The sequence below is a fragment of the Trichosurus vulpecula genome, chromosome 1 (assembly GCF_011100635.1).
Source record: "Trichosurus vulpecula isolate mTriVul1 chromosome 1, mTriVul1.pri, whole genome shotgun sequence".
Classification (NCBI taxonomy): domain Eukaryota; kingdom Metazoa; phylum Chordata; class Mammalia; order Diprotodontia; family Phalangeridae; genus Trichosurus; species Trichosurus vulpecula.
The window spans coordinates 451,850,219-451,877,726 of NC_050573.1; the positions used below are offsets into that span (position 1 = coordinate 451,850,219).

A 27,508-nucleotide genomic window follows, 5' to 3' on the forward strand; every position below is an offset into this window, starting at 1 on the left:
TTTTTTCATCTATAGAGTGGAATAGCATCTCTTTTACATGATTGATATCAGGACCAAATGAGACAACACACAACACTTTGTAATCCTTAGAGTTCTATATAAATGTCTTGTTATCATAAGAAACAGCTGGATAGTATGGTGGATAGAATACTGGACTTGGAGTAGGGGAGATCCGAGTTCAAATCCTGCCTCAGATATTAGCCCTGTGATTCTAGGCAAGTCATTTAATATCTTTTAACTTCTGTTTCCTAATTTGAAAAATGAGGATTAGTAATAAATAGAGTTGTAATGATGAAGTAAAATAATGTATGTGTTTCATAAACCTTAAAATTCTATAAAAGTGTTAGCTATAATAACTATCATTAAAAAATCTAAATCTAAAAATATAATAATTATCAATCTTATAATTATTATCACTCATCCTGGCAACTTGCCATCCCAACTAGTATACACAAATGTGCCTAGCTGTTACAGTAATTAAGGTGAGACTTTTTTTAATGTTTTCTCTTTTGGAGTACTTATTTAATCAAGTGCCCTTGATAAGTCAAGCCTTTGTTTTTTTGATCGAATCAGGAGTCTTTGATGATTTACTTACCTCAAGTGAAAGCCTAGTTTACATGGGTTTGAGTCCCATGTTTGTGATGCCAGAAGCTTTTAGGTCATGTGGGTTTGAGTCACGTGTTGTGACACCCTTTGACCCTGAATGGGGTATATAAACTTAAGAGGTTGGTGTTTCGCCTTTGGGGCTCACTCACCACGCAAGGACTGTTGAGATTTAGGCAAGCTGTTGTAACTGCCCCCTGGCTTTGCTAATCCAGACTCATTGGTTCTTCTCTGGTAACTACTGTGATTTGGTCAGACAGATAAGAGGCCTGTCTGTGGATTCGTGTTTATTTGCTCTGTTCATATAATATATGTTTGTAATTTGTTTGCTCTGAAGTTCAGGGTGCTGGCTTCTTCCCCTGAACTAAGTGAATGATATATGTATGTGTGATTAAAGTGAGGTTGTTAACCCCTTAACGTTGCTTTCCTTAGGAAAGCAGATCAAAAGAACCTGTGCTGGCAGCTCTTGTTGCTAGTTTTGTTGGGTCTTACACATCAACAGCTACTGCTAGCTGAATTGTTGCTACACTAGCAAGGAGTCAGAATGATTCTACATTTGGTTAAGCATCTCTTAGTTTATAGTTTCTTTGTCAGGATTTATTTTGATTAAAATAGTGACTTTGAGAGGAAAAAGCTATTAAAATGGATTTCTTCCTGTATGCTTTCTCTAGCTGTTCCCAGAGAAACGTTTTGAATAGGAGAAAAAAAACCCAGCAAAACCAACCAATACATTAAAAAATAGGCTATGCAATGTTCCACACCCACGAACCCTGATATCTGCAAAGGAACGGGGGAAAGTATGTCCTTGTCTTTTCTTTGAAGCCAAGCTTGATCTTTATCCTTTTGCAAAATTCAGTTTCAGTTGTTTTGTGTTTTATTTTCCCTTACACATACATTGTCTTACTCATTGCATCTATTTTTTGTTAGCTTTGTTTATTTTACTTTGATTCAGACCATGTAATTCCCTGTTTTTCTGTATTTATTATGTTTGTTACAAATCTTGCCCAAATGGCTTGTGTGGTAGGCCCTTGGGATTCAAAGATGAAGCCCTGACTGCAAGTAGGCTATGTTCTAATAGAGAATACCATATTGACACTAGAAGTTAGGCAGTAAAAGGAATCAGGAAAAAATAGATAGCTTAATTATATAGTAAAGTGTCAGGGAAAGTTTTTTTTTTCTTTCTTTCCTCAGATAGGGATGTGCTGAATATATTTATGAATAGAAAAATCAGTGAAAATGAAATGACTGAAAAAGTTAGAAGGGGTGATTGATATTCTCCCTTCATCTTTGACTACCTGAATCTTACTCATGACTCAAGATCAAACTCAGCCTTTTCAGACAATCCTGATGTGATAGCCATCTCTGACCCTCTAGGGAGGGCTTGCATCATTCATTTTTAATGAATCCTATGATTTTTTATTGTCTTGAATTATAATGTGAATTGTATGCAGTTATACATATTTAGTCTATCACCTACCTCTCTGTCAGAAGGTGGGTAACATTCTTCTTTACCAGAGGCTCAATCCAGAAAACTCTATAAGGCACTATTTCATTTCAGGAGAAGTAGCAGTCCATTAAGTAGCTGTTGCCAGCCACGTAAGACTCAGAGTCATACTAAAGGGAGTACAAGTATGTTCTGTTATCATTTGTAATGCTACTCAAACAGATTACACTGAAAACAATTCCCTGTGTGCAGTTATTTGCCAAACACATTTTGTCTAAATTCCTTCAGATCCAAAGTGGCTTGTTTTTATTAATTCCGCTCAATTCTGTATCTTTAGTACCATACTTAACACCAAGAAAATCCTTAAAATTCCCCTAAGCCCCTCTTTACTCAAGGAATATGTCCAAACAACCAAAATTAAAATATAAAATTTCATCTAGCAGCATTTCCAGTTCAGAGAGTACAAATGTCCAAGCTCTAATCCAGACCACCACTAATTTTCTAAGCATATTTGGATGAATATATTAACCTCCACTCAACATCTTTTTCCTTATATAATACATGATGAGATTGAACTGATTGATCTCTAAGGTCCTTTTCCACTATGATTTTCATACTACTACTATGTAATACACACACACAGACATACACACACACATACACATAAATACAAACATAGATGCAAAGCATTGAACCCAATGTAATCCAGACACCAGAGTTTCTCAGATGTCAAGAAGAGATTGGCTAAACTTTCCTATTTAGTTAGTTTACCTTAATTTATACAATCAAGGAAACTCATTATGTCACATCACCTAGTGGACTATCAACTTTTCTTGTAAGTCCAAAACTTTCAAAACCCTAAGAAGAAAAGTAATGTATATAAGTCAAAGAAAATGAATAGAACTTATGTGGAAAATGGTGATTTATAATAAGGAACCTTAATCCTTCACAGGCACATTTTTGGACATGGCCAATATAAGGTATTTGTTTTGCTTTGCTATGCATGTTCACTATAAGGTCAGTGTTTTGTTTTATTTTTCTTTTCCTTTTTTTCTGTAGATGGAGGAGAGAAGGGATAGAAAATGAATGCTTGTTAACTGGAAAAAATAATTAAAAATAAAATACTGAAATCTACATTGCTGAAATACCAGACCTAGACAACAGTAGATGGTTATTTGATTGTGATTCATTATAAATGTACCCTAGATAAAAAGGTTAAGATAATATTAATAATATATACCATAGATAATAAGTGTCCTAGAGCATGAGAGAAAAGAATAATGCTATCAGATCTGCAGAAGCTTTAGAAAAGCAAAGTTTTATCTAGGTCTTGTATGATGGGTAGGACTTAGATGGGGGAAGGGCATCAGTCATCCCCTCTTGCATCTTTAGTCATTTTCCTTTTTCTGGCTCCCTCTTCCTAAATTTTCTTGAGCATGCATTTAGTTAATGTTCTTTATCTTTATGTGCCTCTCTTCATAAACATGAGAAATTTAGAGATAAACTGGGAGAGAAATTATAATTCTGGGCAAAATTTGAATTACTACACAATACTGATGCAAATTAAAATTTAAGATAGACCTACTTGTTATGTAGGAATTATTTCCATCAAATTTAAAAACATCAAGCAATGAGAATCTGATTCAATTTGTCAAAGGAGCTTAAAAAGTCCTATGGGTCTATTTTAATATTTTGCATTTTTTCTTTCTCCTTTAGTGTATTATCATTTTAAGGTACAGAAGATGAATTTCAAAGCAGGAAATCTCTGTATAAAGCTCTCGGGGAATATTTGGAAAGAAATATACCCCAGAAGCATGTGATTGAAGATGTTACTTTGGTGTCAGATATGAAGAATTCAATGAAGTTCTGTCATTGAATCTAAATGTATTTATGTTTGTAAAGACAAGAATGTACATAATAAGATTTGAACAATTTTTTTTCTTTAGAGTAGCTGACATGCTTTTAACAGTATTCTTTTTCATGCATGCATTGCTACAAACTGAAGAAAGTTTAAGGAGATTAAATTAAGATAAATAGTTATCTGAAAAACAACAATGGGTGAATCTATTTATATACTCATCTTTTACAAGTACATAAACTAAAGTAAAAGTGAAAGGTTACCTCAGGCATGAAAAAAGGAGTTTAGAGATATATTGTTTCTCTAAATCCAAATCTGGGTTAATTTCCTAATTCTTTTTGATACATAAAAGAAGCACCAGATATGAGATAAATTTTCCTCCCCACAGACCAATTAAATAGACCTCCACAGTAATTCCTTTCTTACTTCATATTGTTACAGGGCAATTCAATAGGCATATAACATTTATGACAGGAAGAAATAACATTATCAGTTACCCCCCAATTCCAATTCCAAAATAAGGATAAAATTTCCCTATTATTTTTTGGTTTTCTTTTAAGTTCTTATAATATTTTCTTATATTTAATTTTTATGATATATTACATGTATGTGTGTGTATATATATGTTTATATATATATATATATGTATATGTATATGTAATTGAGTTCTACCAACATCTTTTACAACCTAAATATGGTACTTATACCTAAACCAGAAATAGAGAAAACAGAGAAAGAAAACTATAGACCAATTTGCCTAATGAATATTGATGCAAAAATTTAAATAAAATACTAGCTAGGAAATTACAGCAATATGTCACAAAGATCATACACTATGACCAGGTAGGATTTGTCCCGGGAATGCAGGGCTGATTCAGTACTAGGAAAACTATCAACATAATTGACCATATCAGTAACAAAACCAACAAAAATCATATTGTTATTTCAATAGATGCAGAAAAAGCTTTTGACAAAATATAAAACCCATTCCTATTAAAAACTCTAGAGAAAACAGGAATAAATGGATCTTTCCCTAAAAATAATAAGTCATCTCTATCAAAAACCATTAGCAAGCATTATCTGTAATGGGGATAATCTAGAAGCCTTCCCAATAAGATTGGGGTGAAGCAAGGATGCCCATTATCATCACTATTACTAAATATTGTATTAGAAAGGCTATCTGTAGCAACAAGAGAGGAAAAAGAAATAGAAGGAATTAGAGTAAGCAATGAGGAAACAAACTTTTAACTCTTTGCAGATGATATGATAGTATATTTAGAGAATCTTAGAGAATCAATTAAAAACTACTTGAAATAATTAACAACTTTTAGCAAAGTTGTAGGATATAAAATAAACCCACATAAATCATCAGCATTTCTGTATATTTCCAATACAGCCCAGCAGCAAGAGATAGAAAGAGAAATTCCATTTAAAATAACTGTAGACAATATAAAATACTTGGGAGTCTATCTGCCAAGACAAACCTAGGAACTATATGACCACAACTACAAAACACTTTTCACACAAAGTCAGACCTGGAAACAATTGGAGAAATATTCGTTGTTTATGGTTAGGCCAAGACAATATAATAAAAATCATAATTCTACCTAGGTTAATTTACTTATTCTATTCCATACCAATAAAATTTAAAAGAATGTGAATGCTAAAACTGTCTTTATATTTAATTGGGAAAAATAAAATATTATTTAAAACACATATAAGAAATTGCCTGTGCCATAACCCCTCACATCGTTTGCCCTAAAACATATGAATTATATATGGTTAAAATTAATAGAAAAGTTTTTTTTTTTGTCGAGGGTAGTTATTCATTTTCTAGTGATAGCAAAAGTCTATATATTTGTGTTAATCCTATGCCTGTATTTTGAGCCTTTGTAAATTTTATGTTTCCTGAAGACCAGAAACATATTTACTTCTTAGCATCTACTCTAAGAACCAAGACCATTGGATTTTATGCTGTGAAGAGTAAATATGCCTTTTAGTGATTAACCAATTTGGAGCAAGGTATTTTTTGAAACATCATTTACTTATATGCTTAAGTTCTAATCAGGATAGATATAATATAGAGATATATTATATTTGTCCTATTGAAATGGAAGTAAAAGTTATGCCAACAAATTCGAGTCTCCGGTGGGTTTGTCCATGTTAGAATGATGGACATATCAATGTAACATTCTAGCTACATTAAGAAAAAATTACAATCACCTGAGCTGCAGGATGTTTATTTTCAAGGGACACAGAAACTCTTACTCCATCTACATATGGTGGGGTTGCTATTTGCATTTGTGGAAAGAATATCTGAAATGATGAAGTTAGAGATCCTTGGCATATTGCCATATTTGTGTATAATATATGTAGGTATGTATTTAGTACATTTCTGGCTATTGAAATACTATATATATTCACATATATATTTAACACCCTCTTATTTTATTATACATTTATTGCTTTTTCTTCTATTAGTGACAAATTGTGAAAAATGATAAAATGATTTTTTCCTTTACATAAGTTTTTCTCCCTAACATTGCTTTCGACATGCATGTCTTCAGTTTCATAAGAGAAGCCAATGACTGTGTTGCTGTATAGCATAAATTTGATGATATTACCTACTGGGATCTGGAAAAATAAATGGAATGCTGCAACATGGCAGTGTGGAAAGAAGAGATAAATTTGCAATCATGGGACCAGGCTCCAAATACCTGCTCTGATACTCACTACCTTTGTGACTGTAGACAAGTCAGTTAAACTCTCTGGGCACCAGTTGCCTCATCTGTAAAATTAGGAGATTGGACTAGCTAACCTCCAAGCCACATTCAGCTCTGAATCTATGATCCATAGGACCCATCAACATTAGTAATAAATTCCCATTCCTTATTCACTGAAGCACTTCATGTAGTAAATAACTGGCCACTGCCTCTAGTAGGATAGGCCATTGAAATAATGACAAATAAAACTTAACAAGGTGGTTTGCTTTTGGTAGTCAGAGTCATGAGTCCCTCCATAGTGCTTATTTCTCCAAGTGCTTTTTGGTTGCATTTTGTAACTCCTTTGAGGCTTTTATGAGAGTCTCACATGAATTTTCTAAATAAAATCACCTCTATTATATTTGCATGTCAATAAGATTTATTCCACAGAAGAGTCATACTGTAGATAAACACATTATTGTAACCAAGGTTCTTATAAAATGTATTAATTCATGGGTACATTTAAAGTTCATTAAATTTAAGCAGAATAGAAATGTACCTCTTATGTGTATATGTATGTATGTGTGTGTGTGTGTGTGTGTGTTTCTTCTGGCCTTAAAAAGCCAGAAAATGAATCATTTGGTCCTAAATTTTAACGTTAAATTTTGCTGCTTTTAATACTTCTATTTATTATCCATCGAGTAGGCAAGTATACACAGAGTAATAGAAGTTACATGGTGATACGGGAATAAATCAAAATTGCAACTTTATCATTTCACTAATAGCTGGAACAGGGAAACCCATGCATAATTTAATGAAAAACAGGTGTTCTTAGCAAGTATTTTTGGAGAGGCTTAGAGGATCTTCATTATAAATGAAACAAGAAAATAAGATCATCAGAACTAGAAGACAATTTAGAGATCATCCAGTCCAATCCCTTTATTTTACAGATCAAACATTGAGATCTAGAGAGTTTAAGGTGCCTTGTTCAAGGTCAAATAGCTATTCATAGAGGAGCTAGGGTTCAAATCTAGTTGTTCAATAACACCAAAACACTTTCTCAAAAGAAAAATTAAAACTTCTAGAAGTGGAGATAAAGGGAGCAGAGAAGAAGGCAGAGATACTGATCAATCCGTTAGTGGGCTGATTTATCCCAGGGGTAGGGAACCTGTGGCCTCGAGGGCACACATGGCCCTCTAGGTCCTCAAGTGTGGTCTCAAGGCTGCAGGTTCCCTACCCCTAATTTATTCCATTCTGACAACATTATATTCTTGGCTGAGAACAAAACTCAGAACTGAAATCATTTATGAAGAAGTTCATTAACTTGTTCAGAAGAGGGGAAAGCCAAAAAAGAGGCAGTCCCATGTACAGGGAATCTGTAAGTTACATTTACATAGGACTCCAACAGAGGAGGAAGGAAACAGTAGCTGATTGGTCAGCACAGAGGCAATTTCTAGATAAACACACAGGTTGCTTGAGATGCATAATGGGAGAAAACTTACATTCCTTGCATCAGTCTTTGGATCTGACTGGGTTTCTGGTCAGCATAACCTAGGTCTTGAGTTAAGTATCAAACGAATCTGGTCTCTAAGCAACAATACGATAAAGTTTTCCCATGCAGTCAATAAACTGTTATTAAGTGCCTACTATGTACCAGGCACTGTGCTATGAAAAGAAGGCAAAAGACAGTTCCTGCCCTTAAGAATCTCACAATCTAATGGGGAGATGACAAATATGACAAGCCAAAAAAAATGTAAAAACAACATACAAACAAGCTACAGGATAAAAAGGAAATTATTAAAAGAAGGACTGGACTAGGATTAAGAGGGAATAGGAAAGGCTTCCTGAAAATATGGGATTTTAGTTAGGTTGCAAAAAAAGCCAAGAAAGCCATTAGGTGGAGATGAGGAGGGAAAACATTCCAAGCATTGAGGACAGTCAGAGAAAAAGCTTGGAGCCAACAGATGGAATGTGTTATTTGTGGAACACCAAGTAGGCCAACTGGTTTGAAGAGTATGTGGCATGTAGTAAGGTCTAAGAAGACTGGAAAAGTTGGAGGGGTTGATTATGAAGGGCTTTAAATGCCAAATGTAGGATTTTGAATTTGATCCTTGGTCATAGAGAGCCAATGGAGTTTATTGATTGGGGGGAGGGGGAGGATGACATGTTAGACCTGCACTTTAGGGAAATCATTTTGGTAATTGGAAAAGGGAGAGATTTGCATCAGGCAGATTCACCTGCAGCAGCTTATTGAAATTGTCCAGAGATGAGGTGATATAGGCCTGCACTAGAGTATCAAAGGAGAGAAGGGGACATAGCCACCATCAGAAGAGAGGTTAGGGCAGGAGAAGTAGATGTGAAAAACATCAGCATAGAGAGAACAATTAAATGTCACTTGGTGAAGTGACATAGTATACAGGGGGGAGAGAAGAGGGCCCAGGACAGAAGCCTGGAGATACCTGTGGTTAGAGTGGGTGAGCTGGATGAGGATCAAAAGAGATTGCAAAGGAGTGAGTAATCTGACAGGTGAGAGGAGAAGGAGGAGGGAGTGGTGTCCTGAAAACCTAGAGAGAAGAAAATATCAAGAGGAGGGTGATCATCAATCTCATAGGCTGCAGAGATGTCAAAGAGAATGAGCATGAGAAAAGGCTGTTGGATTAGGCATTTAAGAGACCCTTGGTATTTTTGGAGAGAACAATTTCAGTGTAATGATGAGACTGGAAGCTGGTTTATAAGGAATTAAGAAGAGAGTGAGAAGAGAGAACATGGAGGCATCTATTGCAGATGACCTTTTCCAGAAGTTTAGCCACAAAAGGCAAAAGTTAGAGGGATGGAAAGATCAAGTGAGTGTTTTTGCTTTTGTTGAGGGAAACAAGAAAATGTTTGTAGGCAGTAGGGAAAGAGTCAGTAGAGAGAGAGAGCAATTGAGAATAAGTGATAAAATGGGGATGACAGAGGGGGCAAATAGTTGGTGGAGAATGGGATTGCTTAAATGAGTAGAGGGATAAGCCTTAGAAAAGAGTAGGGTCACCTCTTTGTCTGTGGTAGGAATGAAGTAATAGAAAGTGACAGTAGCCATCTGAGTGATATGAGATGAGGAAGAAGGGAGAAAATGGCCTTTAATTTTTTTTTCTACAAATTATGAGGCAAAGATCTCAACTGAGAGGGGTTAAGAGTGAGACCATAGGTTTGAGGAGGGAGAAAAGGTTTGGAAGAGACACTGTGGAGAGTAAAATAGTGAGTTGATAAGGAAGACATAGTCAGATTGCCTGGCTGTAGTAGTAAGGGCCTAGTTGAGGTTGTGTAACATAAATCGGTAGTGGACCCAGTCAGAACATTTGCATGACTTTCTCCAGCTTTGATCAGCAGTCTGCTTGTAGGATTGAAGGCCAATGGTGAAAATGATACAAAGCTGATGCTTGGCAGGGTGCAATTGGTGATATGATAAAGAGATCACAGACTCAAGAGAAGAGGGCAGTGTAGAGTTGAACTGGCTTGCCAAGGGGTCAAGATGGGGAAAAGAGACAGTAGTCAGTATAAAGATGATAGCCTGGGAGAGAACTAAAGGGAAGTTGTAGAAAGAGTATTGGAGGGTATTTTAAATTTCCTTTCATCATTTTATGATAATATGGTATGCCACCAGCCAGCGGCTGTGGTGCGGAAATGGCCAGAGGTAGCCAAATGCTGCGGAGAGTGAAAAGAAAAACACATTAACACGGGCCAGGTGGAAGAGTAAAGAACAGCTCCATTTATTATGCAGAGGAACAGGGCTTATATATCCTTTTAGGAAAGCAGAATCAACAAAGCCACATGCGAGGCATTTGCATAATGCAAGACTTCCTCATACTTAGTTCCCCTTTCGCCATAAACAATATTGTGTTAATAGCCCACAGGTGGTATTTAGCACGCGTGGGCTGTGGGGGTTTTGGAGACAGCATGTGTGTACTGAGGAGGCTTGAAGAGCCTTCATCCTAAGCAGCACGTGTATGCAGAGGGAGAGATGGAGAGCCCACTGGCCGAGTTATCAGCCCAAGAGCAAGAACAGGCCTCTGGCCTGTAGCTTATCCCAGAATGGACTTTCTCAGAGCTGGCCCTCTACAATGCTATATTGAGGATCATAGGAATACAGACCTAAAACTATAAGGCAGTTGTAGGCCATATAGTGCAAAGCTGTCGTTTTTCAGATAGTAAACCGAGACCCAAGGAGGTTAAAGGCAGCAACTGTTAGAGGTGAGATTTGAAACTCTGACTCCGGAGCCTTTGATCATTGTTAGGAACATTCAGGGTGGACACCACATGAGATGCCTTTGTCTCTTCTGATTTTAATGCGCTCATGACCTGAGCGGCTTCTAGGAAGGTAAGACATCTGCCTTGAGTTTGCCTTAGGACAACACAACAGATAGAGGTAGAATTGTCAGCTGGGTTAACATCCTTGTTCAATGTTTTCACTTCCATCAAGTTTTTCTTTTGTTTAGGGAATGAGATTTTTAAATTCTGAAGTGAGAAAAGTACTATTAAATCTCCTATGACATTTGCCATGTCTCTAAACTGTGATACGCTTTGAGTTCTCCCTATTTTCATTTTAGGCTCATGTTAATCTATTAAAAAGTTTTATGTATGTGTGTGTGTGTGTGTGTGTATACACACACATATATATACGTATATGCACACACACACATACACCCATACACACATATACACATACACACACATATAAATGATAATAGCTTTTATTTATTGTTTATTTTTATTTATTGTTTAACTTTCAGAAGGTCCTAGATTTAGAGCATCTAAAACTCTTATTGTACAGATGAGGAAGTTTAAGCCTAGAGAAATTAAATGACTTGCCCAATAACACATGGGCAGTAAGTGACAGAGATAGGATTTGAATCCAGGTCCTCAGACTTTAAATTCAGCACCCTTTTCACTCCACTGTGTTGTCTCCTCCTTTTCAGTAAGGTCATGACCATATTGGAACATTTGGAGGCATTGCCCCATTTAAGGATATCTGACCCTCTATTAAAACTGCAAAGTTCCCTTCCCCACCATCTTTTGACCAGCGAACATAATGTACAAATCCGATTATGTTTAGTACTGTCCATCCATGCCTCAGCCTTTCTAGAATAGCTATACACAGGTTGTATCCCCTGACCCCATTTCCCTCAAAGGTATTATTATCCTTCCAGTCTCTCAGTTTCATAACTTCAGCATTATCCTGGACTCCTCACGCTCCCTCATCCCAAACATGTAATCACTTGCCAAATCTTGCCCTTTCTGCCTTCATAGCACCTTTGGCAGGCAACTCTTCTCTCTACTCAAATTCAGTTTATTTCAATCTCTTATTACCTTTTGCCCAGACTATTGCAACAGCATTTTAATCTGTCAAGTTAACAAGCATTTATTAGATACCTTTTATGTGTCAGGCATGGGGCTAAGTGCTGGGGATACAAAAAAAGTAAACACACACACAAACACACACACACACACACACACACAAGGAGCTCATAGTCTATTGGAGGAGACTTTGAAAAATGGCTACATACAAAAAAAGACATTGGATAAATTGGAGAAAATTTCAGAGAGAAGACATTAGGATAAAGGGGGATTAGGAAGGGCTCTTTACCTAGAGTTTCTCCCCATTCTGGTACATCTTACACACCTGCAAAGGAATTCTCCTTAAGCTCAGATATGATCATGTTTCTTCATCAATTCCAGGGATTTCCTATTATTTCTAGGGTAAAATATAAATTCTGTTCACATCCCTTCACAACCTGGCCTCAACTAGCTTTCCAGCCTCCCTGGACATTACGCCAGACTTACACTGTAATTCAATCAAACTAACCTTCTCTCTGGTCCATCTCCTATTTTGGTGCCTTGCCCTCAGCATCAACCCTAGGTAGAATGCATCCACCTCTCCGAGGACTCATAAAATCCCTCTTTTCCTTTAAGAAGTATTTAAAACATCATCTTTTGCATGAAGCCTTTCCTAATCCCCCCAGCTGCTACTTCCTCCTGCCCTAAACTGTCTGGTATTTAATTACTTTGTATATATTTGAATTTATTCACTTAGTATTTATCCTTTAGGTATTTTAAAATCTATTTGTTGTTTAACTCATTAGAATGTAAACGCTTCCTGAATAAGGATTGTTTTATTCTTTGAACTCCCATCCCCTGGGGCCTAGCACTCTGCCTGTCACATAGCAGGCACTTAATAAATACCTGTTGTTTAGTTCTCTTTGTGTTGAATTTCTCGGGTCTTGTGGGAGGGGGAGGAGAGGGGAAGGAGAAGCAGAAGGTATGTGTGGCATATTCCAGGATGATTGAGCACCCCATCCCCCACATGGTGTCTAAGGAATTAATCACTAATGTGGCCACCCCGTAGGCTATAAGAACCAAGGAAAACTGATCCTACTTGGTCTCTTGATGATGTGCTGTCCAATTTTTTGGAGAAATTGGGAGAAAGGTAATGGGTTAATTTCTTCCTTCCATATTTTGATATGAACTTTAATGATTTAAGGGTCCCATTAGCATAAAATTTCTGAAGAGACCTATTTCTTACTGCACATAGGCACATGCATAGCTAAGGTGCCAACCAATACAAAAGGGGAAAGTAGTTCATCCTTAGATTAACATTCCAACTCACTGGAAACATTCCTATCATAGAAAGGTATATTTCTATAATGATTACTGTGGGAAACAATAGGAGGAATTCTGTTTCCATAGGATTAAAACTCCTCCCGGTTTTGTAGGCCTGATAACAGAAGTGATAACAGGATGTAAGTCAGAGGTGACAGGTTCTTGTCAGAGCTGTGACCTAGCAGAACCAGGCTGCTAATCAGGTAAAAGGTTAGAAACATGTATGCATGCTTAAGGAGCTGTTTGAGTGGGGCATGACAGGAGGTTGCATCCAGACAATGGAGAGCAAGGCGGGTGCGGGGGCGGGGGGGTGAATTGGGAACAGCATAAAAAGCATTGCATTTGTCTGAGCAAGTGTACTCTCTATACTCTCCTGGAGGTACCCATTCACTAGGAATGTTGAACTGGCTGAAACAAAATGAGAACATTCCTGGCTTCACCAGATTGTTTTTTCCTAGACTAAGCCCATTTCTCACATTACCTACTTGGTCAGGAGCTATGTTTCCATGAGCAAACATAGTGTGAGAAAGAGAGAGAGAGAGACAGTGAACAAAATGGGAGGAGAAATAGTTATGTGATGAAAGTAGATGGGCAGGATGGACAACTTGGTCTTATGGTTTTTTCATCTACTTTTTTTTTAATTAGAGAGTTTTCCCTTAGTTGTTAATAAAACCCTGCTCCATTGCAAAAACCCCATCCTTTACTAGTATAAAATTCCATGCACCTTCCCTGTGAGAACTGCTCTTAGATATGATGGGCCATCTTCATTTCTAAAAACAATGTTAGGAACAAGAATGATCTTAGTCTCATTCCTGGAAATTTAATCATGTCACATTTAAATACCCAGGAGGAAAATGCAGTTTTCCAGTACATAGGTACTGTGGGACACATAGACCAATATATGAAAGCAATGACACATTCTTTTAGATTAGCTAACTAAAGGCCTATCAATTTCTATTGCCATTACTTTTCATTAGCATATCATGTTTTGTTAAATATACATGGCAAAGAGCCTTCTATTCCTGTGAGGCTAGACGTGCTCATTCTAGTTAATCATCATTTTTTTCTTTCATGGTCTTTATGAAAATGCCTGGTTTAATACTTGGGCTTATATCATTTAAGAGTACCAAGGGGCTCTAAATAAGGGCCTAAATTAGATGACTGAGTTGGGTTCGTTATGCAAAAGTTGTGTTTTGAATAAGATAACAAAACTTTATTAGAACAAAGCTTCAAAGTCATTAAATTAAATGTGGCCTTCCTAACAGTTTTATCTACAGAAGAGGATGGTGTATGTCAACCAGTTTGTCATTAATTCTTAACTGAATGAACAACCTTCTTCTAAGTACATTTTAATAAACAATCACCAGAATATTCTACATGAATTTTAGGCAATCAATGAAGTTACAAAATTTATGCTTAACCTAATTTAATTATTACTGATAAATGTTTGATTAGGTAATTGAATTTTGTAATGACTATTATTTTCACATAATTAACTATAATGGCATAATTAGAAAGCCTTATGACACAAATTCCAAATAACATTAGTGTTCTCTACAATGTACACTGATGAAGTGAATGAATTAGAGTAATGGGTCCACATCATTATTATTGAAATTCATTTGTTGGGATTATCCAGATTGTTTAAATATAAAGGGTTATCCTTAATTAGCATTGTAACTCAGAAACTAATGAATGGACTTACTAAAATGGAGCCAACAGGGAAATTTGATAGCGGTATAATTCATAGAAAACAAAAAATAGACATTCATATAATTTTCCTTACAAGTACAGGTGAAGCCTGCATTGAAGTATTTTTTAAAGTGTGAAGGCAAAGTTGCAAGAGAAAAACAAAAATAGAGATGGGGAAGTTATAAAGAAAAAAAAATCATCTTCTCTGATTGACAGAGAGCTAGAAAGGACACCATATAAAACGATAAATCATGATACAAAATTGTCAATCCAACATTTCCAATTGTCATAATAGCCAATAGAGATAATGGCTTAGACAATTCGATATGGTTAGATAGTCTACTAATTATTTAGATAAACAAAGAAGTGACTTTTGAAATAAGTAACTTGGTAACATAGACATAACCTATGAAGAAAAACAGGAGTTTTGTTTCTCTAAGTTTATAACCACTGATGAATCTTCAATCCTTTTGAATCTAAAGATACATCAGTGGTCATCAAAACTACTAAACATTCATTTTGCAATTTGTTTCCAGAGCATTTCCAAATAGCAGTTGTGTTTGTGAAAACGTGGACAAAATTTATCTGAGACATTTTTTTCCCCTATTGCTTTAGCTGTGAAAAGTCAGACTGGTATAATCTGTTGGACTTGGAGGAACTAAGCCCGCATTTTTGGCTTTATCATCTCTAGGTAATGGTGACTAAGACATTTAACCTCCCTGGGCTTTGGACTTCCTCATCTGTAAAATGAGAGCGTTGAAATAGAATATGATCGCTAGATAGGACATCTGAGGTCCTTTCCAGCTTTAAACAAATGATGCTATGCAACTTTATTCTCCTCTTCCTCATCCTTATTTTGAGGAAAAATCCATGTAAAAGAAAAAAGATATTCTCAGCAATACAATCATCCAAGACAACTCTGAAGGACTTATGATGAAAAATGCTGTCCATCACCAGAGAGAGAACTGATGGAGTCTGAGTAGAGATTGAAGTATATTTTTTAACTTTATTTTTCTTGGGTTTTTATTTTGGTCTATGTTTTCTTTTACAACATGACTAATATGGAAATTTATTTTACATGACTACACATGTATATTTTATATCAAATTGTTGACCTTCTCAATGAGGTGAGTGGGTAGGCAGGGAGAGAATTTGGAGCTCAATTTTAAAAATGAATGTTGAAAATTGTTTTTACATGTAATTAAGGAAAAATAAAACATTAAATTAATATATATGCTATGCGTATATATTTAGATTATTCATCAATATTAATTTATTAATAAATTAATTTAATAGCAATATTGAATTTGCATTATATATATATATTTCCATGAATGGCTATGTATGTATACATATGTGTGTATGTATACACACACACGCACACACACACACACACACACACATATATATATATACACACATATACATATATATATATATACACATATACATATACACATATATCTGTAATCTAACAGCACAGGCATAATTCAAGAGCCCTGAAACCTGCTCTCTTTGAATTCTCTGTTCTTTTCATTTATTTCTCCTTCACATTCTCCTTTCCTACCCCCCCCCCCCCCCCCCCCCACCGCCCCTGAATCCCATATATTCCTTTCATCTGTTTCTAGAACACTCCTGACACTGGCCTTACATTCACTTCACTTTCCTCTTCTTCCCCAAGAGCAAGCAAGTGAGCAAGCAAGAGAGGGAGAGGGAGAGGGAGGGAGGGAGGGGGAGGGGGGCGTGGGAGACACACACACTCTGTTTATTCTCTAGTGCTATGTCACTGAGTTTTTCCCATTTCCCTCCTACCACCCCTCTATCTTATATTTTAAGAATTTCATTCTTTTAATAAACTACTTCGATACCAGGGGAACTAATTATACTTTAGAATTCAGCAATAACAATACCTTGTCTATATCTGGGCCTTTACAATTTATGGAGTACTCGCATTTTATTTTTCATGATATCCTGTGGGATAGACAGGGCAAGATCCTAGGTTTTAAGTTGGAAAAGACCTTAGAGGTCATTTAATCCCTGTAACAACAATGTTGCTAGCAGCTCTTGTGGGGGTGAAAGACCAACAACACCAGCACACAGAAGGGCTGCCAGCAGCACATATTCTTTGATCTGTTTTTCTAAGGAAAGCAACTTTAAGGGGTTAACGATCTCACTTTAATCAAACATACATATAAAATTGACTTAGTTCAGGAGGAAAAGCCAGCACCCTGAACTTCAGAGCAGATTCAAACAAATTAAAAAAGAAAATATCAACAGATCAAATAACACAAACCAGTAGACAGGCTTCTAGCTTTCTGTCCAACATCTCAGTACATAGCTACCAGAGGAGCACCAACATCTAGATTTTCAAGCCAGGGGGGCTCCAGCAGCTATCCAGAGTCTCCTCTGGTCAAATCACAAGATACTCTTCCAGTGAGTGAGAGCCCCAAGCAAAAAGCTAACCTCTGAGTTTATATACCCTGTTCAGGGTCAAAGGGCATCACCACCATGCGACTCAAAAGCATGCGACGCTTCTTCAGGTATCACAACCATGGGACTCAAACCTATGTGAACTAGGCTTCCCCTTGACGTCAAAGACTCCGGGATTTAATCAAAGAAACAAAGGCTTATCAAAGGCATTTTACCTTACCTAAGTGCTCCAAAAGAGAAAACAGTAAAAAAAAAGTCCTTCCTTGATTACCAATACAATCCCACGCCTTCATTTTACAGAAGAGAGAACTGAGGCCCATAGAAGAGAAGTGATTTGTTCAGTTTGCAAGGTTTCTAACCCAGGTCTTCTGCTCAAAATCCAATACACTTTATGCTAAACTATATTAGCTTCATAAATTGCTGTGCCCTTTACAAATGAGTAAACTAAGCTTCAGCAAGTTTATGTCACACATTCAAGGTCTTATATTTAAGTAAGGAGCAGAGCAAGACAGAGAACACAAGTCTTCTGAATTCTTGTCAGTAGTCCTTTTACTGTAGTATAAGCTCATAGATCTCTATCTGGAAAAACCATCAAGGTCATCTAGATCAACCTCCCCATTTTATGGATTAGGAAACTGAGGCCCACAGAGGTTAAGCAGCTTGACCAAGTTCTCACAAGTAGTAAGAGGTAGAGCTAGGATTTAAGTAGTAGAGTCCTTTGAACAGTAGAGTCAATGTTCATTCTACTCTTATGCCTCCTCACACTGCCTCTTGCTAAGTGTCATACATACTGGGTTATCATTTTTTGAAGAAATGCTTGTAGGATTTTTCTTTCTTTTTCCTATTTTGCAAACTTAGGAAGGGGGAGGGTAGAAGAGAGGGTGAGAAAGAAAGAATAGCATGAGTTCATTAATTGAAATATAGCTGGAAAAATATGTATATTAGTAAAGTAAACACTAATTTGAAATTGGTAATCACAGCACTGAATATTCTCTAGAAGCAAATCTAAACACCATCTTCACTAAGTTTTTTTTTTCCTTTTCTTATCTGTCAGTAGTCTAGATAGCAATTGGCACTGTTTCTATAATACATGAAGTAGACATAACTAAAAAAAGTATATTTGTGATACTTACTGTACTGGCAGTTTCTTCCCATAAATTCACCAGGGCACTCACAGGAATAGTTGGCAACAAGATCTGTACAGATTCCACCATTCTTACAGGGCTCTAATTCACATTCATTTACATCTAAACAAAAAGAGAGAGAGAGCAGAAGAATTGAATACTCAGTGGGAAAAATTGAATTAAAGAAAAAAAAATGTCTCTTTTACGGACTATAAATTATACATTTTCTAAGTACCCGTGTCATTGCTTATTAGTCTAAACATATATATATATATATGTATGTATACATATACATATATGTTACTATGTTGCATATTTTCTTTAAGGAACAAAAAAGGATGAGAAAAGCAAACAAATATGGTATTATCAATCAACTTGAATTGAGGTCAAATGAAATCAAGTATTTCATAGGAAAGAGAGGAATGGTTGGATTCCTTAAATAACCATGAATATTTTGGAAATGTTTAATGTACCCATAAAATTAAGTAGAACAAATTAACCCTAATCATGAGATAAATTAATATTATTTTCAACATCTAGAAACTTACCCTGCAGCTTCAGCTGCCAACTAAGACTGTATCATTTCATCTTAATTCATTAAAATTTTAACTGACAGAGTTGTTTGTTTCTTAATAGTTCTCCTTTGATGAATGAGCTGAGAAGCAAATTGAAGGCAAAAACTAAAACTGGTAATTTCCTAAGCATAATAAATGTAGAAAGAAAGTAGGTTCCTCATTCTGTTACAAAGCTTCTAAAGATTAGGAGATATTTATTTGGGGAATCTTACTCTTTCTTACACAAACACCACTACAACACAAAAATTAAGACAAAGTAGTATCCCTCGTCAACTTCAGAGAGTGTATAAAACATATGTAATTTATCTTTTTTAAAGGGCAGCTAGGTGGCACAGTGGATAGAGTGCTAGGCCTGGAGTCAGGAAGACTCATCTTCCTAGGTTCAAATCTGACCTCAGACATTTAGTATCTCTGTGATCCTGGACAAGTCACTTAACCCTGTTTACCTCAGTTTCCTCATCTATAAAATGAGCTGGAGAAGGAAATGGCTATCCCTTGATTAACTTCTTAAAGAGGCCTATTCAATGAGTGGGCGTTACCTCACTCACAGCGAGAACCTGAAAAGACCTTAGCTTGAAAGGGCCAGGGTCTCCCAATGCATCCTGGGCCAACTCCAGTCTTCCAGGTGGATATCTGGCCACTGGACCCAGATGACTTTGGAGGAGAAAGTGAGGCTGGTGACCTAGCACAGTCCTCCCTCATTCAAATGAAAGTCAACTGCAAGTCATGTCAGCATTTCCCTGATGTCATGGTCCTTCAAGAATGAAAGACAAACACAACAACAACAACAGTTCATAGTTCATGTAGTTCATAGGACCCTAGAATTTGAGCTAGAAGGAACTTTAGAAATCCTCTAGTTCAATCTCTTCACTTTCCAGATGAGGAAGGTGAAGTTTAGAAATGTAGAGTGATGACCAAAATTAGATAGGTAGTAAGCAGCAAGAAATTTCGTTCAACAACCATTTCATTATGTGCTTCATGAATAAGTTAGGCACTTGTAAATCAAGGGAGCTGTACAAGGTCCACATATCTCTGTGCTAGGCACATGGTGATCATGAAAAACTTCCTCTTAAAGTGACAAGACAGCCACATAGGAAATACATTAGTATATGAGGCAAACTCTTCCACCCCTTGAGAGCCCTGATGATTAGCACGTTTCTCTTATCTAGAGATGAAATTCATCTCCCCGCCAAATGCTCCCAGTACTTCCTCTCAGGGGCCAAATAGGACAAAGTCAGAGAAGCCCTTTATAGTCCAGTGGATAGAGTGTTGGACCCAGTCATTAAGAGTGGCGTTCAAGTACTGTCTCAGACCGCTATTAGCTAAGTGACCCATGAATAAGTCACTTCATCTCTTTCTTAGTGTCTTCATAAATCCAACTCATGATAGAAATTCGAATATTTGAAGGTATTGATTCTGTGCTTTCTCCTTTTCTACAAGCCAGATGTGCTTACTTCCTTCAGTATATGCTTACATGCCTGCATTTCAGTCTCTTCAATCCAAATTAAAAGGCAGATAAAGAGATACACCTTTTGAAGGTCTTTAGGCTCACAGGATACATCATCAAAACAACAAATATTTGAGGGCTTATGTATAAACTACTATGATAAGCTTCTGGGCTGCGAAGAGGTATGAAATGCAGCACAATCTCTAGGGGTTTACAATATAGTTTAGGAAGAGATGAGACGTGAATTGATCCTCATAAAAATAATAGACCTTGTACTGGTGAAAAAGAAGTTGGGGGATTTCAGGCAAAAAAAGGCTAAATGAATAAGGTTTTGAAGGTGCAAATGTGGATGGCACAATGAAGGAACAATGAGGAACAGGAATAGTGGGATGTGTAAACTACAGAGACAGCTAGGTGACACAATGGATAATGTGCTGGAATATAGAATCAAGATGACCTGAGTTTGAATTCTGCCTCAGTAACTTACTTGTTGTATAACAAATCATTTATCATCTCTGTGCCTCAGTTTCCTCATCTGTAAAATGGGATATAATGATAACATGTACTCCAAAGGGATGTTGTAAGGATCAAATGAAATAAAGGGTGTAAAGCACTTTGCAAGCCTCAAAGAGTTATGTAAACATCAATTATGATTCTAACATTCTATTATGTTCTGTGACAGAGATTGTGGCTTCAAAATTAAATATTCCCTTTCCTTTCAAGTTTCGAGTTAGAGGCTTGGATAGTTGCAGAATAGAGAAGAAGAAGGAAGAGGGATAGATATTAGACTGAATAAGAAATCCCTTCCCTCTCCTGTTGCCATTCAAAGATGAACAGTGTTTTGCTTCTGTAATTCAGCTCCTGTTCAATCCTGTAATGACCAAGAATGTTTCATTTTATCCAAAATATTGTGTAAGCCTTAAGCCCAGACTTTAGATATGAAACAGACTGGAGTTCTCAAGGACCCGGATGATCTTCTGCTGGCACTCATCATAGATATTTTAAATCAAAAAGTGGAGAGAGAGGGGATGGTAGGCCATATTAGATGGAAATTTCATTTATTCATTTCCTTCTTAAAATGATGAGGATAATATATAACAGGAAAATACATCAGCAAAAATGGTGTACAATTAATTTTATTCCATTAGCATGACCATTAATCAGCCACTTAACCTCCCTTTTATTCCCATCTGTAAAACAATAATTATATCTTATCCTGTTGTTTAATGTGCCCAGTCTGACAAATTCACAATTTCCACTACAGTCACACAGAATTAGACAGCCAGACATGAGGAAAATTGAGTCAAAGATGGATCAAATGCATTGAGATTCTCAGATAGAAAGAAACATGTACTGTTTCAGATTCAAGGTGAAATTTATAGTGAACAAAAGCAAAGCCAGGTTTTGCTCCCTTTTAATGTTTACAGCACAAGGTGGCTTTCACAGTTAGCAATGAGATGACTATCAAGGGGCATTTTATGGAGTATTAATGATTTGCAGGGACTGTTGTTCTTTGCTTCATTAAATCTTTCAATTCTTTACACAACAAACATTATTAAAAGAACATTTGAACCAACTCTAATCATTGAGATGAATCAACCTTTAAACCTCACAGTTATTTGTTTAGCAGGTCAGAGCTACTATTAAATGATAATTAAGGGTATCAGATTCTAAAGAAGAGCAATTATCACCTTTGTCAACGGATAAACTAGAATCTGGTTTGCCAAGGTGAAGAAAGTTTACTGCCATTTTCAGTTCAGATATTAACACTTGTTTCCCCTTTACATTTGCACTTTTTAGTAGCTCTTTTATTTTTTTAAGTAGAGCACTGTCTATCACCATGTCATTGTTTACTTTTGTGGTGGCTGTATTAAAAACCATATCATTTTGTTCAATATTTGATTCATGCTGGAGTGCATACATCATTCTCCAAAACCTTGCAATTATTTTGAATTAGGTACATCAGCAAACCATTTCTCCATGTGGTTCTTCTGGAAAAATGCAGAGTTGGAGAAAGGTATGTAAATTAGAGAGAAAGATTTGTACAATGGTCTAAAGCAACAGTAGTTTACATGTTAGGAGGCTATTAGTCCTATGATTAACACTGCTAGCAATCTAAATGGAACCTGACTTCAATTTGTACAAATCATGTCTAATTAAAGCCTGGATGTTAATATTCATGGGAAAAATGATATATAATAAAAAATAAATAAAGCATCTTTGTGTTACATCACATATTCTTTTTAAAATTAATTTATTTTTAGTTTTCAACATTCACTTCTGTAAGTATATCACATATTCTTATATTTGATACAGATTCATATATGAATATTTCTAAAGAAGCTTCTGCATATCTCCAAAATATGTTACAATTAACCATATTTTTCCCCCCCATTTTAAGGGAAAAATTGATTTTGGACACTACATTGCTATATCGAATCAGATTATGGTTTCTCTATCCTAGGATTTTTTCCTCTTCCCTGACACTTGGCAAGTCCTGTTGAATCCGCTACCATGATTTCTCTCATATCTGTTCCCAGTTTTCCATATCCTCTGCAGCTCAGTTCAGGTACTCATTGCTGTCAACCTATGCTACTAGAGCTGTCTCTTGAATGACCTTTCCTCTAGTCTTTCCCTCTCTCGTTCATAGAGCTACCAAAGTAATCTTTTTCAACTACTGCTCTGATCTCATCACTTCTCCCCTAAGAATTTTTCATTGCCTACTGAATAAAGTATAAATTAATGTTGCAGGCATTCAAGGCCTCTCTGGCCTGAACTTACTTTGCCATCCTTATTTCAAACTATTATACTTCATATACTGTATAGCTCAGCTAATGTGAATATTCACATACAGTAATCATATGCAATGATTCTCAGTCATTATGTCTTTGCTTAGACTACTTTGCATTCCTTGACCTGGCATTACAGTCCCCTACCACCACCCATATCTTTACTCATTGGAATTTCCTCTTCCTGTAACCTCTTGGATAAACTTTGGCTTGATGTAGTGAAAGAAATACTGGATCTGGACTTAGGTTTGCATCTCATCACAGTAAGATACTATTTGTATCTTTCTATGAGCCCATCACTTCATCTTTCATAGACTAAGTCTCATCACTTAAAAGTAACTAGTAGCACAACGGATTTGTATCACTGGCTGAGAGACAGGAAGGTCTGTGCTTAAATCTGGCCTCAAACACTTACTATCTATGTGACCCTGGACAAGTCACTTAATCCTGTGTACCTCAGTTTCCTCAACTGTAAAAGGGGGATAGTAATAGCACCTGCCTGACAGGATTGTTGTAAGGATCAGATCAGATTGTATTTGCACAAAGTACTTAGTACAATTGTCTGGCACATAGCAGGTACTATATGATGGTTTCCCTTATTCCAAGCTGTAAAGTCAGAAGGACATTATTTTCACCATCTACCTCACCTAGTCATTATGTTGAATGGGCTTTGTAAATCCTAAAGTGTTATATGTTTATAAATTATTATTATCCCAATTTCCTTCTCAATTTCCTCATAGCATTTTGTTTGGATCTCTCAGTTGCCATTCTTGAGCTATTCCATGAGTTGCAATCATTTGGTGTATGCGTTCAAACTTCTCTCCTTTAGTGCAGGGTCTCTGTCTTAATTCCTGATCACCCTTCTAGACTTTCACATTATCCCTCTAACAACTTTCCTATCTTCTCTATTTAATGAATCTTTCCCATTGGTGCCAGACAGTTACTTATTTTGGTCACATATTTCTCAATTTTATCCTCTAATCCCTTCAAAACTGCTCAGGTAGGTGCCATCTGCTCCCAGGGATATGACTATATTCAATTTTTACTAATCTGATGAAAACATCCTATTAACTATTTGATAGGATAATAGGAAATTAGAGTTTGAGCTGGAATCTTGAAGGTCATGCAGTCCAACATCTTAATTTTACAGATGAGGAAGCTGAGGTCCAGAGAAATTAATCAACTGTCACAATGTTACACTCACAGTGTAGGTTACAAATAAACAGCATTTAATCTTGTATATCTACCCTGTCCATTCCAGGAGATAATTTGTAAGTGTGATTCTTTCCAATAATCACCTTGATAAAGACCAAGGCAAAAATTTCATTTGATTCATGAACTGTACATATCCTTTCTATCTCCAATCCTACACTTGGCCCCCGAATCACCAAGGTCTAGTTCTCTAGTTGATTTCTTCCCTTTTATGTATTTCAAGTGATTTTCAAAGTCTTCTTTGTCTCTACAAAGTCATACTTTGTGAATTTCCCTTTTCTCACTTGGGCTCCCCATTTTTTATAGGATTTTTTTTTTCCTACAGAAACTTTTTGACTCTAAAAATTAGCCACAAAGGTGTTTTTTAATCACTTGATGTTTCTGATCTTGAGTCCCCATTTGGCTTGAGCTTCGAAGAAGATATCAAAACATCTCCAGGGGCTTTGTGGATTATTCCCTTTTAAAACTCTACCTTTGAATTTTTCCTACTTTCTACATTTTGTCAGTTTCTTTTTCTAAAACTAAGTAAAGACATGAAGGATTTCTTTTTTTTTTTTAAATCTTTCCAACTGGGATGTTGAATTTATGTTGTACCCATGCCTCAACTAAACTTGGTTCATGAATAAACTTTAAAGTCCAACTTAAATGTCTTTTCATTCAGGAATCTTTCCCTGATCCTTATCTCTTTTATTAATATTGACCTTTTCCCACTTCAGACCTCATGCAGCTCCCTTTGTATGAATTATACACTTATGTATGATTATTTATTGTAACTATTTATGCATGTATCACATCCCCCTGCCGGAATGTAACTTCCACCAAGTCAGAGTTCATGTCTTTGAACCCATGTACCTTCCCTCCCCACCACACTTAGGTTCTGGACACACTAGACACTTAAAAATATTTGTTATTAATGATATAAATAATTTGTTTTTAACTAATAACCAAATGTCAGCATTCTTATTACCATCTAGGGCACATAAACCTTGTGGGAATAGTACAATAATTAATAGCCCATTTAAATTATGCAGTCCAAGAATAGGAACCCTTAGATCTGACTATCCAACAGAGGAGTAAGATCTATATCTGACACTGGAGCCAGATGGCTCAGAAGAGAAAGTGAGGCTGGTGACTTTGCATAGCCCTTCCTCACCTAAATCTAATTCAATTGCAAGTCATGTCATCATCTTCCTGATGTCATGGTCCTCTTTGAGAATGAAGGACAAACCACAAGCTGTCATAAGGTCCACAATCAGGGTCCTTACCTACTGCTCTGACAGCTTGATTACCAATTGTTCTCCAACCCCTATGGTTCCTACAGTTATAAATGTGACCATTCAGAAAGGAATCACTCCCTGAGGATGCTTCCACGTCATTAGTGAATAATTAATTTTCCGTCCTTTAGATTTAGTCCACTGTATTCTGCTTACAATCCAACTATACTCTGGGCTGGTTGGCACAGTTATAACATAGTGGCAATAAGCCCAAGGTTAAGAATATCTGTTCCCTCTCTAAATTATTTACCAAGGAAGGTCCTGGTAGACTACTGTATGTGATCAGGGATGTTGTGGGGCCCAAATGAGATTGGATGTAAAGTACGTTGCAAACCTTAAAATGCTACATAAATGCCAATTATCATAATTAGCCTACAGTCAACAGACCTACAATTTAGTGATTTCATTCCATGAGCCTATTATTGAACTCCTGTTGAACCTGAGTTAAGTTTATAGAGCAATATAGGGGTGTGCTGGTAAATATTTAACAATTGGGCTCTCCAGGGGGAAAAAAAAAAGCATACACCTGCACTTTTAAGTTTAATCCACATTATGAACATCTTCTTAAGTCTAGATAGTCAACAATAAATCAAGCTCTAATCTGTAGCAATAACTGTTTTTTGAGGTGTAAGTTCCCAATCTACAAATTTAGCAATTGTCTCTTGGAAGCTGGTTAAAGCTGGTTCCAGCAAATCCTTGTATGATTAATAAATGAAAGATTAATCATGTGAATTTTTTGTTGAAACCTCTCAATAGTACTAAAAAAACCTCAAAGTGCATTTCCTACTGTATCTGTAGCCCAATTATTATAAAAAGTCCAGTATCCTACCTACAGTGTCTAGCACATCGTTTTGCATACAATAGGGAGCTCAATTAATGCATAATAACTTAATAAATGTAGTCAGGGACAATTGGGTGCCAACTCTCTTCCACACATTCACTGAGTAATCCTGGGGATGACCTTTAAGAACTATGGATTTGGATTTAGAGGACCTGGGTTTAAACACTGTTCTTGCTACTTACTGCTTGTGTTACCTTGAGAAGGTCATTTTACTTCCTTAGGGCTTGGTTTCTTCATTTGTTAAATGAGCGAGTTACACTAAATGACCTCTGTGGGCCATTCCACCTCTATTTCTAGGCACTTCTGAGCCTATGTGACTGTTCTAGATGGACACTAAGGCCCCCTCCTACTCTTAATCTACTCTATGATCCACTTTCAGTTTAATTCAATTAAACAAGGATATTCTTTGCCTACTCAGCACCAAACGTCAGCTAGGGCCTAGGAATTCAGACAAAAAAACTGAGTTCCTGCCCTCAAGCAGCTTATGTCCCATGGGGGTAGGGGGTTGGGGGAGGTGGGCAGTGTGGGTGGGGGTGGATTGAATTTTGTTGATAAGGAAGAATCCAGAACCAATAGTAGCTTAGGCAGCTGGGCTCTTTGTTACTGAGTAATTAGTACTGGGAAAAAAACTAAAACATCTAGCTTCACAGTCAGTCATCTTCAATTATGTGGAATGGAGGTATAACCCTCAACCAGTCTGAAAGAAACTCTTGGGGCAGGTACAAGAAACTGCTTCTCAAATCCACCAGAATATTTTGTAAGTTTTTAGAAGACACTAACTAGAAGAATTAAATATCCCTTTCTCTTAATCTACATTGTATTTAATTATGTGTATACATATTTCTATCTCTGCTATTAGATTATAAATTAGTGCAGAGGTC

The 27,508-nt window shown here is 36.4% G+C and overlaps 1 protein-coding gene across 2 annotated transcripts in view; it reads right to left on the minus strand.

The window, feature by feature from the left end:
* The window catches only part of EDIL3 (EGF like repeats and discoidin domains 3), a 603,737-nt gene that overhangs the window by 261,815 nt on the left and 314,414 nt on the right, over positions 1-27,508 (minus strand). For both annotated transcript variants that reach the window (XM_036740910.1, XM_036740909.1), the window contains one exon: positions 18,499-18,612. In XM_036740910.1, the coding sequence (XP_036596805.1) occupies positions 18,499-18,612 (114 nt within the window). The remainder of the gene's footprint in view (positions 1-18,498; positions 18,613-27,508) is intronic.